At 41.9% G+C, this 14,470-nt stretch overlaps 1 protein-coding gene across 7 annotated transcripts in view; it reads right to left on the reverse strand.

The window, feature by feature from the left end:
* The window catches only part of Lims1 (LIM zinc finger domain containing 1), a 105,517-nt gene that overhangs the window by 19,575 nt on the left and 71,472 nt on the right, over window positions 1–14,470 (reverse strand). For 5 of the 7 annotated variants that reach the window (XM_031348432.1, XM_031348434.1, XM_031348430.1 and 2 more), the window contains exon 2: window positions 5,350–5,509. In XM_031348432.1, the coding sequence (XP_031204292.1) occupies window positions 5,350–5,509 (160 nt within the window). Of the gene's footprint in view, window positions 1–5,349; window positions 5,510–9,185; window positions 9,610–14,470 lie in introns of those variants that run through there. The other 2 variants (XM_031348428.1, XM_031348429.1) reach the window with 2 other exon arrangements.

Consider the following 14,470-nt stretch of genomic DNA (forward strand, 5'->3'; position numbering starts at 1 on the left):
TCCAAGCATTATGTGGTGTGGGAGAAGATGAGCCCCCCAGCAGCAACAGCTCTGTTTCTTTCTGTGTAGGTTTTGGACTTCTGTAAATATTCTCATCAGAGAGGCGAGGGAGGAGGGTTGGTTAATAATGGTTGCTTTAAAGCTAATAATCGGGAACTTGGCTGATGGCCTTATTTCAGAAATGCAGATGCTAGGCAGTCACTTGGTGATTTATACATCTGTCATGAATTGCTCTGAGACAAGTGGGTCAATAGATAAGCAGAGAGGCTGGCTTTGGAGTTTCCTCTCTTCAGTCTTCACTTCTCAGTCCCAGCCTTCCTGAATAATCAGGATACAGTATTAGAGGAAATGAGTGAGGAAACTCTTTGTTAATCATTGTTCCATTACAGCACTCATTACCAACAGGTCTTTCCTGTTAATATAGCCTGGAATGGGGGAGAAAGGCACACAATGGGAAAACCAAACAAGGAGAGAGAAAAATCTGCAGCCTTAATAGAGAGCTCGGCCCTGGGCGTGCTGGCTGGATCTGCAGCATACAAAGAAGGCTACTGTGAGGCCCCTGTTCTGGGTTCAGTCTATGCCAGTTGGAAAGATTTGTGGAATTGGATCCCCCTGTAACTGGTGGCTTTAGCTCACTTCTAAAAATACTTCAAGGAGAAAAAAATACTTCTTCTAGTGGAGATAACCACGGTATCACAAAGCTATACTTAGGAACCACTAATGCAGGTGCCTGGGCCTGTTTAAATGGGCATTTCCTCCAGAAAATAGCTAAAATCTTATAAATCTTATAGAAACTAGCACTGATTTTTTTTTTTTTTTTTTGAGACAGGCATTCTTCACGTAGCCCTAGCCATCTTGAACTCACACTGTAGAGTAGGCTGGCTTCAAACTCATAGAGATCCACCTGCCTATGCATGCCTCCCAAGTGCTGGGATCAAAGGCGTGCACCATCACATCCCAGCAGCACTAACTCCTTTAAATATAAGTACATTATCCAACTTGAAAACCTACAGCTCAGGGCTACACAGAGAAACCCTGCCAAAAAAAAAAAAAAGAAAGAAAGAAAGAAAGAAAGAAAGAAAGAAAGAAAGAAAGAAAGAAAGCCTACAGCCATATGCACCTCACACATTCATGCACACTCTCCATAACCAGAGTGGTGAAAACTATGAAAAGAACCCTGGGATCTGACACTGTCTTTCCAAAAGTATCTATAGAATGTGTGAGTGAAATTTTTAGAAAAAACATGTTATATTATGAAACATACCTAAAACATTTCGGTTTCTGAGACAGATAGAGCAATATAGTGCAAGAGAATGCAGCTTTTGGAGACCAGAGTCCTGAGAGAAAAGTCTTGAGTCAGTTGTCACTATATACAGTGGGCAAGGGCTTCCTTGGCCACATGTAACCAGTGATACCTAGTTTGTAGAGTTCGTGTTAACTATCAAATGAAAAAACAACTTAGAATGCACCTTGTGCAGTAAGTGGCTCACAAACAGGTGCTGAATTCTTTTAGGAATAAGTGCGACCTTATAAGTCTTGAATGCTGGCAATGTGCAGTACTTACTCCTGTACAGGGACTAGCTTCCTGGAAAGGTGTGGGAAGCACAGGCATGCTGCCATAGGACACCTACAACACTCAGAAGGCCATCTCAATCAGGGCTTGGAGGAGCATCACTGCCTGGGACTTGAACACACTAGACACGCCCTCCACCACTGCGACTCACCCCAGCTGTCCTGCTATGCTTTAACATGCTCACACTGTTATAAGGTTACCATCTTCTGATGAAGACTAAAATGAGTGTTAATTTCTATAGTCTAATAGGTTATTTTAAAGTAAAATGCAGAATAGTATCAGAATGAAGGATTTTAGTTTGGCAATCCAGCACTAATAACATAAAATGAACCTTACTTTCTCTTAAATGGAGATATTCGTTTCTTCATTATAAAGAGCTGAGAGCTGTATTACCTTGGGTACTAGATAGTTTACATATCAGTGCTGAGATTGAATACAGAGCCTCCTACATGATAAGTAGGTACTCCACTACTAACCACACCCCCAGGCCAACCTGCTATTTTAAGCAATCAAATAAGCAAAGAAAAAACCCAGCACACCTTTTTGGTGGGGTCTTTTTTCTTTTGAGAAAAGTCTCATGTAGCTCAGGATAGTCTCAAACTTGTAGTCAAGAGTGACTTTGAGTTCTTCATCCATTGCACAAGTGCTGGGATTATAGTTATGTATTTGAGATACCAGATCAATGTGGACAGTCTTTGTGGCAGGAGTATTCAAAGTTAAATGGGAAGATGAGTATTTTAACAGTCATAATGAAGTGTAAAAGGGCCCCATGTTAGAGGTGAATGAAGTGTCCTGTAGACTCAGAAAAGACACGGGATGAAACAGATGGAACTGGCTGGTAACACTAGCAATGAATCTCCTGGGCAAACAACTCAGGTAAATCAGTTCTTTTTGATGAACAAATCTGCAAAGCACCTTATTTTTCAGAGGAAGACAGATTTCTGCCTAAATTGAAAATTTTAGGTTCCTGTTTTAAACTACATCATCTAGTAGGAGACAGGGTCACGGTGTGAGTAGGGATCACATCTGGGTCGTATTCCTAGTAGCTGCTATGCATTCTGTTTTTCTTTTAAGATAAAGTTTTACTTTTAAAAATGTTTATTTACTTATTTTTCTTTTTCTTTTTTCTCCTTTCTTTTTTTTCTTTTTGGTTTTTTGAGACAGGGTTTCTCTGTATAGCCCTAGCTATCCTGGAACTCACTCTGTAGACAAGGGTGGCCTCAAACTCAGAAATCCACCTGTCTCTGCCTCCCAAGTGCTGGGATTAAAGGCGTGCACCACCACCGCCCGGCTCATTTACTTATTTACTTATTTTTCTGTTATGGGTATTCACCTACATGTATGTCTGTTCACCACATGTTCCTGGTTCTCAACAAGTTCAAAAGAGGGCATGAGATCCCATGGCACTGGAGCTAGCAGTGGGTGTTGGGAATTCCTGATCCCCCTTGCCTCTCCCAGGTACTGGGATTATAAGCCTATGCAATCGTAACCGGCCATACCTTGCTTAAGAGAAGTAGAGATGCTTCCAAAATGCTTGTGTTCATGTCTCTAGCCATGTGTTCTAGTGAGTGGGTAGTGAAGACGAATCTGGATCGAGACTTCTCTTTGCCTAGAGTGATGAATATCCTAGTCAACTAGTCTAATACACCAGGAAGTTCCACAAAGAAAAGTGAATCATGTTTTAAAGTAAAGAAACAAAACTGCCTTTTTTTCCCCCCTTAAATTTGAGACAGGGTCTTATTAAGCAAGCACATCAAGCTAGTACTGAACTTGCAGATGAAACCACAGGTCTGTGCCACCACGTTTGCTTATCTTTAAGTCTTCATAACTGGTTCGAAGGGGAAAGAAAGAGTAAGGACTGTGGAAATAAGGGGAGGAAGATGCTTTGACAAAAGATGGAAGCAATAGTAAAGGTATGGACTGGAGAATATACTTTCTCTCATCTATCTTCCAAAGTGCTGGGGACTGAACCTAGGGCTCTTTGAAAGTTAAGCAAGAAAGCACCATCTCACCAACCCACATGCCATCGTGGCTCATTGTACTAACACTGATGCATATAGACCAAGTTTCTGGTAAAGGCCTGCCTGTAATCTCAGCACTAGGAAGCTAGAGGATCAGGAGTTTAAAGCCACCCTCAGCCAGGCTGGACTATATAAGCTCAAAAAACAAACGGAGACCCCAGACAAGAAAATCAAATGGACTTCTAGTTCATCTACTGCTGGGCATAGCTGAACATACATCTTATTCTTTGATGGGGAGAGCTTTTTCTCTAACATGTCATTTAATCAAAAGTAAAGTTCTTATTTTCTATCTGTGGCTTTATAAATCTCTGGCTGGAAAATGGACCTTAAACAGTAAACACTGTAGCTAAAATAGCTGTCTTCCTTAGGACCCAGAAGGCAACAGCCCATTAATAGCCCAGTGTTGGGACTTGTAACATCTTTTGGAATAATACTAGGCAGATATTTATAGTCCAGCAGTGAACAGAAGTAGGGAGTGAGCAGGAGGACAAGTGTGAGTCATGTTTTATTCTGCTCTGCTCAGGGCTGTTTCCAAGCTTTCCCCTCTGACCAAACATAAATGGTTTTGCAACTGACAGGACCACACGTAGAGGCAGGTGCACAGAAGGTAACCACTGCTGGCTAAGAAGATAGTGCCATTTAATGCCAAAATGGCAGGCAAAGGATAGTATCAGAGTAAAGATGTGAAGAGGGACAGGAAGACTCCAGAGAGCAGATCAGGCAGAAGACAAAACAGAACTGATTTATTCCTCTGAGTTTCTGAGATCTTTACTTAATTGCTTTTCCAGTAACATTTCCTTAATCTTAAGAAGAGACCTGAATGGATACTAGGGGCAATATGGGTTCTAATACCTGCCACACCACAAACTGCTACCTGCTGTGTTCTCAAGGATGTTTTCACCTCTCAGGGCCACAAAGAAAAGAAAGGTAGGGATTAAAGGGGACTTACACAGCATGAGTAACACTGCTCCCCACTTTTTTGTTTTTTAGTATACAAATATGTTCATGTGTGCACTGTATGTGTGCAATTACACATGTGCATGTGTGTTTGTGATCATGTGGAGGCCAGAGATTGCTGTCTAGTGTCTTCTTCAGTCATTGTCTACCTTATTTTTGGAGACAGGAACCCAATCATCCTTGACTTCAAGTTGCCTAGGCCATTCCCACAATATATGTTTCTTGTGATAAGAAAGTTTCAGTATGATCAAAGTACAGATCACATGATGACATCAAGAACAACAAGTGTTTAAAAAATAACTCAAGACACATAGAAGGGCTAAACAGAGTGGTTCCTACAGTGCTCAAGTCCTAACAAGATCCTCTTTAGAAAACATACATGGAAATCTCCAGGATGTGGCTTAGAGATTAGGAAGTAGGTGACATGTGTGTTCTCCTTTAGGAAGATGTGCAGTGATATCCTGATAAAGTTAGACCTAGGGATGAGGTTGGCAGATTCCATGTAGGAGCAAGCATTAGAGGAGACCAGAGATGCTTCTGCTGCAGGCCTGGTGAAAGGATTCTGTACTTGAAGCAGAAGTACTCAGGTCTGAAAGGTAGTCACAAGATACTGTAGATTCTGAACTGAGACGAACTGAAGGGCATGAGTGTAGGTAGTTATGCATGGGCATCCTATTTAGGTTGGGACCCACATCTTCCACATGCATTCCACCACTGACCTCCCAGGTACTAAATACTTGGCACTTAATTTAATCTCTGGTAAGGAATTTGAAAGGAAAGCATAGCAGGTTGACCCACCTCATAAAAGAGTCCTTCTGGGAACTGCTGAAAGCACTGAGCACATACGAAGCACTGTTCATGGTACAGCTCACCATTACTGTTCACGATCTTCTCGGCAGGTGCAAAGCCCCCCTTGCAGCGCTCACACGTGGCACTGGCTAAGGCATTGGCCATGTTGCTAAAACACACAAAGGGCAAGACAGAGATTGTTAACTTGTTAACTGAAAGAGCAGACGGCATCAAGAACTGAGGAGCAAACTCTGTCTGGACACAAAAACTCCTATTTTATCCATAAAACCAGGTTTTGCAAGTTCTCTAATTCAAAATGACCTAGTCTCATTAACCTAGGCACTTTAGTTTCTAGAAGGGCCTCCTGCTTTGTTTCTGTTTGACTTTAACATTTTCAGCACTCTTGTAAGCAGGGTTAGATACGAAGATCACAGAGGTCAAAGCCAAGAGTTCCTTTTGCTGGTACAGTGGTGTACACCTGTAGTTCCAGCCTTTTAGGAGATAGAGGCAGGAAGGTTGCTTGAACCCAGAGGTTCAAGAATAGCCTGGACCATATAGCCATAGTGAGACTGTTCCAAATAAATAAATCAATGAATAAATGTTTCTCTTAAGGAACTCAGAATTACAGCTGGATAAGTAACTTTAAAGTTCTTTAAAATTGTTCTTTGGTATGAATACAATCTATTTAGCTCACAGGTAGCCTCGCTTCCCACTTCCAGGACTGTCCATTCCTCCTTCCCTCCTCATAACATACCGAGCCCAATTAGTGCAGCCCATATGTGCAGGAATGCAGGGCACCAATCACTGGAGCATGGGCCACCTACAGTGGGCCACACTGCAAAAGAAAATAGCCTCCCTCCCCTAGGCACTGCCAACTGCCAATAGCTACTCTGCTATAGGTGGGGCCTCATGAGCCTCTACCCTCAGTGAGGTAACAACTTAAAGTCAATTTCTTTAAAGAACAGAACCTAAACTTCACATAATTAAACATCATATTATTACCTAAATTTAGAATGCACCTTTGATTTGATATTGTTCAAAGCAACTGCTTAAAACCACTGAAAATTAGACAAGATGCCTCAGTTCTATTAGACACTATATAAAGCAAATATTTATTACTAATAGTATAAAATGTAGCACCAAATCACAGAGTTTTATCTGTAAAGTAAAGATCACTTTGTAGATAGAGAAACAGGTTCAGAGGTGGACAGTTAACATCATGGAAGTAGCTACTCATTAATGAATGACACAGGAGTAGAATCCAGGCTCTCTGCTTACAAGGAACCATCTCCATCACAGATCATAGCCTTACAGCAAACTCTTGACAGTTCATTGTAGGGACACGATCATGTTTTACAGGTCAGGAAAATAAAACCAGGCAGTAACTAGTGCTGAGTGACTCTGACAGTTCCCTCATAAGCAATCCCACTACACCTCAAAATACAGGATAGGAATAACTTCAGTTTTCTCCAGCCACTGGTGCTTCAGAAGAATTAGGTGAGGATTCCACATAAATAGCTATTTTGTTTCTGAAAGCTCTAGAAATGGAGAAGGCTCCGTATGCTGCACAGTCACTGAGCAAGCCTTTGTGGTTGTTTTGGCTTGTTCTATGGTAGAGGTCTACCTCTACAATAAACAAGTCTGCTCCCTGGCACAGCTCCTGACCTTCCAAACATCTCACCAGTGTACCAGCACCTGCCAAGAGACAGATGGTGTGGAGAGCCTCTCACTTCACAAACACTTTAACCAGCTGCCTTGCTCCTAGCTCTTTCCAAGGTTAGCGTTTCCACAGCAACAGTTATTCTTTGCCCCACCCCAATGGAGGACAGCTCTACACTTGTCCTCCTCTTCAAATGTTTCAAGGCAATTCTATGTTGTTCTATGTTCTTGCCATAGTCCATTCCAGATCAATCAAAAGTCTGTTTTAATTCATAAGCTCAAATCTAAGATAGGAGTGTCACTGAAGAAAAGGGAAAAGATGGGGCCAGAGAGAAAGCAAAGCAGGTAACAGTGCCTGCTGCCAAGCCTAAGGCTTTGAGTTTGATCCCTAGAATTCACACGCTAGGATAACTGACTCCAGCAAGTTATCTTTGACCTTCATAATGTATGCCCCACCCCACCCCAGAACACTTTTAAAATGGGAAGAGGCAGCTTTCCTTCTGGGTGAACTTGGCCTAAGCACTGTGTACACAGACTTCCACTCTGTCTTTTCAAAATTCTTGTGAGAAGAGAGGATCCACATGGACAGCAAGAGTTTTAATAAAGCTCTGGAGGGATCTGTGCAGCCTCTCTTCTTACAGAAAGCGTCTGAGTGGAGAAGGACGCTAAGCCCACATCCACTCAGGAATTCTCAGAAGCTGTTTTGAGGATGAAATAATAATAAAGTATAAACCATGCTGGAAAGCAGAAGGTGCTACTAAAAGACACAGTACCACTGTAATTCTAAATTCTCTCCAATGCTACCCTGAACCTTGGTCATCTTAATGGACCTCCCAAAAGCTGGCAAACATTCTGGAATGTTCTCAAGGTCTGGGGTGACTGGCTCTCTGGAAGTGCTGAAGTGCCCTCTCAGCCATATCTCTGTGCCAGTGCAGAAGCAGACTGGAAGGAAGGGGTTATATCAAGAAAAATGTGCAAAAACTTAAGGCAATGGCTTTTTCCTCTGTATTACTAACATGTAATGTGTTACTTTTAGTTGAATAAATAAATATAATTTCTCATACAAGAAGTACTGGATTTCAATCCTTTTTTTTTTTGATGGTGCTGATAAAAATGCACTCAGCACTGACCTGTTTATATTCACTACAACTACATTCCAGACTTAATTTATGTTTGAATACTCAAGGAGACTTGGCAAAATGGGTAGACAGCCTAATTCCTCTTAGTAATAAAGGAGGACTAGAAAACAGCACTCGCTTACCTCCCGATTGACCTCATGTTTCCCTTCCCTCTCACCTTGTTTGGTGGCTAGTTGGTTTTGTTTTTTTCTTTCTTTGAGACAGGGTCTCATATAGCCCAGGCTGGTCTCAAATTCCTGATCCTCCACACCTCCTAAGTTTTGGGATTACATGCTCAACTCCTCTCTTGCCTGACTCTCACATTTTTTATACTTGACAATATTTAACACAACATGTAGAAGCTACATTTTAAAGAGATAAGTCATTAGATTTGTTATACCTAATTGCTTAATTTCCCAGAAAATGCTTTTCACTAAGAAGTGTTCATGACAAAGAAAATATGGGAGTGGAGAGAGTGCACTTCTACAAAAGCCAACCAGGGCTGATGTTATATACCTACCTCCATAAGTCGGCTGCATAGGAAACCACAATCAAGCTTTCCATTTTTTTACATCTCATTTATCTCCACATGCAAACCAAATTTTCTCTTCTTAAAATACAATATGTAAAATTCTGCTGTCAAATACCTTGAGAGTTTATTAACCACCTTAAATACTGATTATGGGATAAATCCCCAACAAAGTGTTCATCAGTTAAATTTTTAGTTCATATTTGAGAACTGTCAGAGTACATTTTTTCCTGTTACACATCCTGACAACGCAAGTCCCAACTTCTCTTATGGATAACACAGTGAAAATGTACCATTATTAGAAAGATGAGTGCTGTCTATTCTTCCCAGGAAGGTGGCATTTTCCTTGACATCTATTATGTCCTCTGGTGGAAGTTTATAAGACAAGGCAATCTGAGAACCATCCCAACCGCCCCCCCCCATACACCCTGGAAAAGCCTGCTAAATTAAAACACACTAGCTGGATTAAATGGCTAGGGAATGCAGAACTGAAGACCTGGAGACTTGAAAGCCTATATTTTAGAAGGGGAGAAACTCACAATTTCGCATAAAAATCACAGAATTCCTTGTAGACTTTTACGTCACTGTGCCTGCGCTGCAGGTTAGACACAGCCCTCTCGTCTTCATTCCCATTAGCTTCGGGGACACTGTTAAGGGCTGTCTGGGGGATTTCTTCATTCTCTGGGATAGTGCACGGGCGTGCCCGTCCTGGGAAGGCCATTGTACAAGCTTGAGAGTTCAGAGTTCTGTGATGCCGAGCAGGATACAGAGAAGAGAAACAATATCCAGGCCTCCTGTTTCCCAGCCAGGGTCACTCCCACTGTTCCCACATGCGTCACCCAGCTGCCAGGGTCACTCCTGACTTTTCATGTTAAGAGCTCTGCAGCACAGCAATCTGGATCTATTATGAATTCTAGAAGTTCTCAAAACCATTTCATGTGGCAGTGACAATTTGTGTCTGAGCGAGTCTCCATTTGGGTGTGCACAGAAATTTTTGAAAAGCTTGACAAGCTCTAGTAAGGACTTGTGAGCCCCCGAAATGAAGCTCTATGAAGTTTTTTTTTTTTAAATCTTTGTTCTTGATATAAGTAACAACATAGTAAAGGCTTCAATGAATGGATGCAGTGTAAACCAGAAAGAACCTGAGTTTAACTGTACCTCTTAGATTTAATCCCAGCTAATCCTGTAACAGGAGAGTCACAGATTCTTCATGGTGGTATTCTTGCTATAGTTAGTTGAAACTACTGTCTTGTAATTGTCTGTCATGATGATAATAGCAACAGTGAAGCATGAGACAACACAAGGATGCAGGGTTCTTCTGTGGTTCATTCTCTAGTCCAGTAAGCTATCCTACCTAAAGCAAGCACCTCAAGGAACTTGTGAGCAGGCATAGTGCTGGGTAATGCAGGTCATACTAAAAACAGGAGAGCCATAAGCCCTTGATAGACAAACAATATATAGTTAAGACCTAAGTAACAGTGAATGGCGACACATAAGAGTTAGCACGTGTCTTCTATCACATCACCATATCCTCTACAAAACAGGTGCTATTTACAAGTAAGAAAACCAAGGCCACAAAGAGACTGAATAATAAGTGACAGGGCTATGCTGTCTGTAACTTCTATGAGAGAAAATGGCTGAACAGAATCACTGGGAAATAAAACAGGAACTCAAAATCAGTATGTGGGCAGATACAAAATTAGTATGGGACCAGAAGCAGGAAATGAGCTCACACTTCCCTACTTTGAATCTATAGATATCAAAATGATGTGGAATTTCAAGACTGCGTGTGGTCCTGGACCTGTTGAGACCACAGAATGATGGATGCTAGAAGAGGAAAAGCCCTAGAGATAGCTTCCCTGTGCAAATGTCACCCTTTCCGTTCATCTGTACACTCTCGTTTTTGGTTTCTTTTCCTAAGGGCAAAGTAAAACCGAGGAAGGACAGAATGAGACGATCAACTTCACGCTGATGGAGCATAAGCACTCCTTCAGTTTCCTCTCTGAAGAAGGGGAAACAGAGCAGCGAAGTCGGGAGCCTGACAGTGGCATAGCTGTTCTACTGCCACTGAGTGTGTAGCTACTGTGGCTGCCAATCAAGCACGACACAATCTCTGCCCACAGAAATCTCCTTACTGCACTCCTTAACTAATCTGTTTTTCACCCGTATAAAGTGTCATTTGTGGAACTCTATCATATGTGCTGCTTGAAGTTTGGCTTTGTTTAAGTCAGTATCATACCACTGAGATATGTCCAGGTTGCTAGATATGTATATGTAGTTTGATCTTGTGTTGCTGCATACTACTCAGCAGTATTATTATATATGTAGTCAAACCATTCACTCACTGAAGATTTAAGTACTTCATAGTTTTAGGCTATTACAAATAAAAGTTGTTTAGAGGCTTCTGTGTAAATGTAGATTTATCCTTTTCTTTAAGAAATGCTGAAGAGTGAAACTGTTGAGCTATATTCCAATCATACTTTAACTTTGAAAGAACTGCTAGGAGTGGTGGTGCATGCCAGTAATACCAGCACTTGAGAGGCTGAGGCAGATGGATTTAGAATTTAAAGCCACCATTGGCTCCACAGCGATAAAGGCCAGCCTGAGTTATATAGTAAGATTCTGTCTAATATCCACTTATCAGTGAGTACATACCATGTTAGCTCAAAAGCTCAGAATACCCACGATACAACCCACAAACCATATGGAGCTTAAGAAGAAGGAAGACCAAAATGTAGATATTTCAATTCTACATAGAAGGGGGAACAAAATAATCACAGGAGGTAGAAGGAGGAGGGACCTAGGAGGGAAAGAGGAGGGTGAGGGGAAAAAGAGGGGCAGGGCCAGGTATTTGAAGGGACAGGGGAGAAGTACAAAGGGTCAGGAAATCGAATAGAAATATGTAGCAGTGGGGGATGGGGAACTGTAGCCACTATAAAGACCCAGCCGCCAGGGAATCGAGAGGCTCCCAGGACCCTACAGGGATGACTTTAGCCAAAATAAGCAACAAAGGGGGAGATACAACCTGCAGAGACCACCTCCAGTAAATAGGCATGGCCCCCAGTTGAGGGACCACCCACCCATCTCAAAACTGTTAACCCAGAAATGTTCCTGTTCAAAGGAAAGACAGGGACAAAAAATGGAACAGGGACTGAAGGAAAGGCCATCCAGAGACTGCCCTACCTAGGGATGCATCCCATTTGCAGACACCAAACCCTGACACGATACAATTGCTGATGCCATGGCTGTACCCTGAGAGGACCTACCAGCACCTGACCAATACAGATGCAGATACTTACAGCCAATCATCTGATTGAGCCCGAGCCCAGAGACCCCAATGGAAGAACTAGGGTAAGGACTGAAGGAGCTGAAAGGGATTGCAACCCCACAGGAAGAACAATATCAACTATCTGGACCACCCAGAGATCCCAGAGACTAAACCACCAATCAGCCGGTCAGTGGTGACACATGCCTTTAATCCCAGCACTTGGGAGGCAGAGGCAGGTGGATTTCTGAGTTTGAGGCCAGCCTGGTCTACAGAGTGAGTTTCAGGACAGCCAGGGCTACACAGAGAAACTCTGTCTCGAAAAAAACCAAAAAAAAAAAAAAAAAAAAAAAAAAAAAAAAAAAAAAAAAAAAAATTTAAACCACCAACCAAAGAGTATATATATAGAGGGATCCATGGCTCCAGATACATATGAAGCAGAGGATGGCCTCATCTGACATCAACGAGAGGGGAGGCCTTTGGTTCTGTGGAGGCCAATAGGGGATGCTAGAGTGGTGAGGTGGGAATGGGTGAGTGGGTGGAGGAGCTTCGTCTTAGAAGCAAAGGGGAGGGAGGAAAAGAGGGATGGGATTGGGGGGATTGTAGAGGGGTAACTGGAAAGGGGGATATCATTTGAAATATAAAGTAATACAATGATTAATAAAAAAAGATTCTGTCTAAAAAAAAAAAAAAAAAGACCAACTTTTACTTGAAAGGGCTTGGGTTGAAGCTCAGTGGTAGATCACTTGCCTACCACCAGCAAGGGTTCAATGTCTTCCACTGAAAAGCAAACAACAAAGATCCTCCACTCAGTGACCTTATATCACAAGTTCAAAACCTCCCTCAGAATGTATTTCTTGTATAAACTTGTGACCTGTAAAGAAATATGATGACCACAAATGGCTGCAACAAGAACCTAAAAGGCCCCCTTCTGACAGTCCAGTCAATAAACAACCTCTCATTGCTCTCCTGTAAATTCTTCAACCAGCCTGCAGAGAGGTAGAGCTAACGCTTCGCTCTAGGTCTCCAAATCAGCAGCCCATGAAACAAAACATGTCTTTGCAAAACCTTGATGCGAGAGAACTGGCTTCTAGGCATGCCAGATAGCTACTGTTCTGGATCACATGTAAAAGTGGTGAGAAGATCTTTTATTCTGTTTCCTCTAATGGCAGCTGAAACTAGGCTAAGGGTGATGCCTGATATGAAGTACTGAGACCTCTATCCTGAAGGTTATTTCATTTTGTTTTTGGAGACAGCGTATCATAGTCATCTCAAATCCACTATGTAGTGGAGGATCGCCTTGACTCCCAATCTTACTGCTTTGCATCCTAAAAGCTGCAATTATAGGCATTTACGACTGGGCCCAGTTTAAACAGAACATTTTGTTAGATTTTTTTCGGGGTGGGGGGGATGAGAGGACAAGGTCTCATACTGTAACCCAGACTTGCCTTTAACTGGCAGTTGTTCTGCTTCAGCCCAGAAATGCTGGGATTATAGGCATATGCTAAAACACTGTGTATACACATTCACTTTTATTGACCCAGTAACTGTTCACATCAAGGTGGTACAGTGTGACATTTACACACTCACACACACACACACACAATTTGGAAAGATCAGACCAGAGTAACTAGCTTAACACCTTAGTCATCTTAGTTATGCATCATTTCTTTGGGGAAAGTGTGGAAAATTAAAAATTTTCTCTACTAGCTATTTAGAGCAAATCAATTAATTGCTGCTAATTAAAGTTATCCAACTGAAGTATAGCATGTGTAACATAACAAGCTGTTCCTCCGGTTCTTTTGTTTCTCGGCTCCCAATGCCCATTACCCAAGCCTTCTCCTTGCTTAGCTACTGGTAATGACTTTGAGATAAACTTAGCTTACAAATATAAGTGAAAGCATGAAGGACTTTCTAAACTTAGTTTATTTTATTTAAACAATGATTTCTAGTGTTGAAATGACACAAGTTCTTTCTGTTTTGATGGCTAAGCAATATTTTACTCTCTCCTTCCTCGTGTGTACAATATAATATTCCTTGATACTGGAATCTGCAAAATACGAGCCATTCTACACTAAAGTGTATGCTACCTGGCTTCAGTGCTTATGTAACTTACAAGTCCAGTTTATTTTTGGTAACAGCTCTTTGATTCTTATATTAAATGCACCAAAAGTAGCCTTTAATTCCACAGCTGTCTGGCAATAACTGACCTAATCAGCCCTTTTATGCCTACATGCTGGAAGGATAACACAGAATCATGGAGTGTCAGCAAAGGTTACTGACACACGGACATAATACCACAGAATCCTCTACAATCCTCTGTGTAATCCATTTGTTTGATATCTTTGTAATTTGTACCTGACTACCTAAGAGCAATGGGGGGTGGGGGACTATATTTCTTTAGACTACAAAAAGACAAAAACCAAAAAAGATAAAATGTAGCTGGGTAGTGGTGGCACACACCTTTAATCCCAGCACTTGGGAGGCAGAGGGAGGCGGATTTCTGAGTTCGAGGACAGCCTGGTCTACAAAGTGAGTTCCAGGACAGCCAGGGCTACA

The sequence above is a fragment of the Mastomys coucha genome, unplaced genomic scaffold, assembly GCF_008632895.1.
Source record: "Mastomys coucha isolate ucsf_1 unplaced genomic scaffold, UCSF_Mcou_1 pScaffold3, whole genome shotgun sequence".
Classification (NCBI taxonomy): domain Eukaryota; kingdom Metazoa; phylum Chordata; class Mammalia; order Rodentia; family Muridae; genus Mastomys; species Mastomys coucha.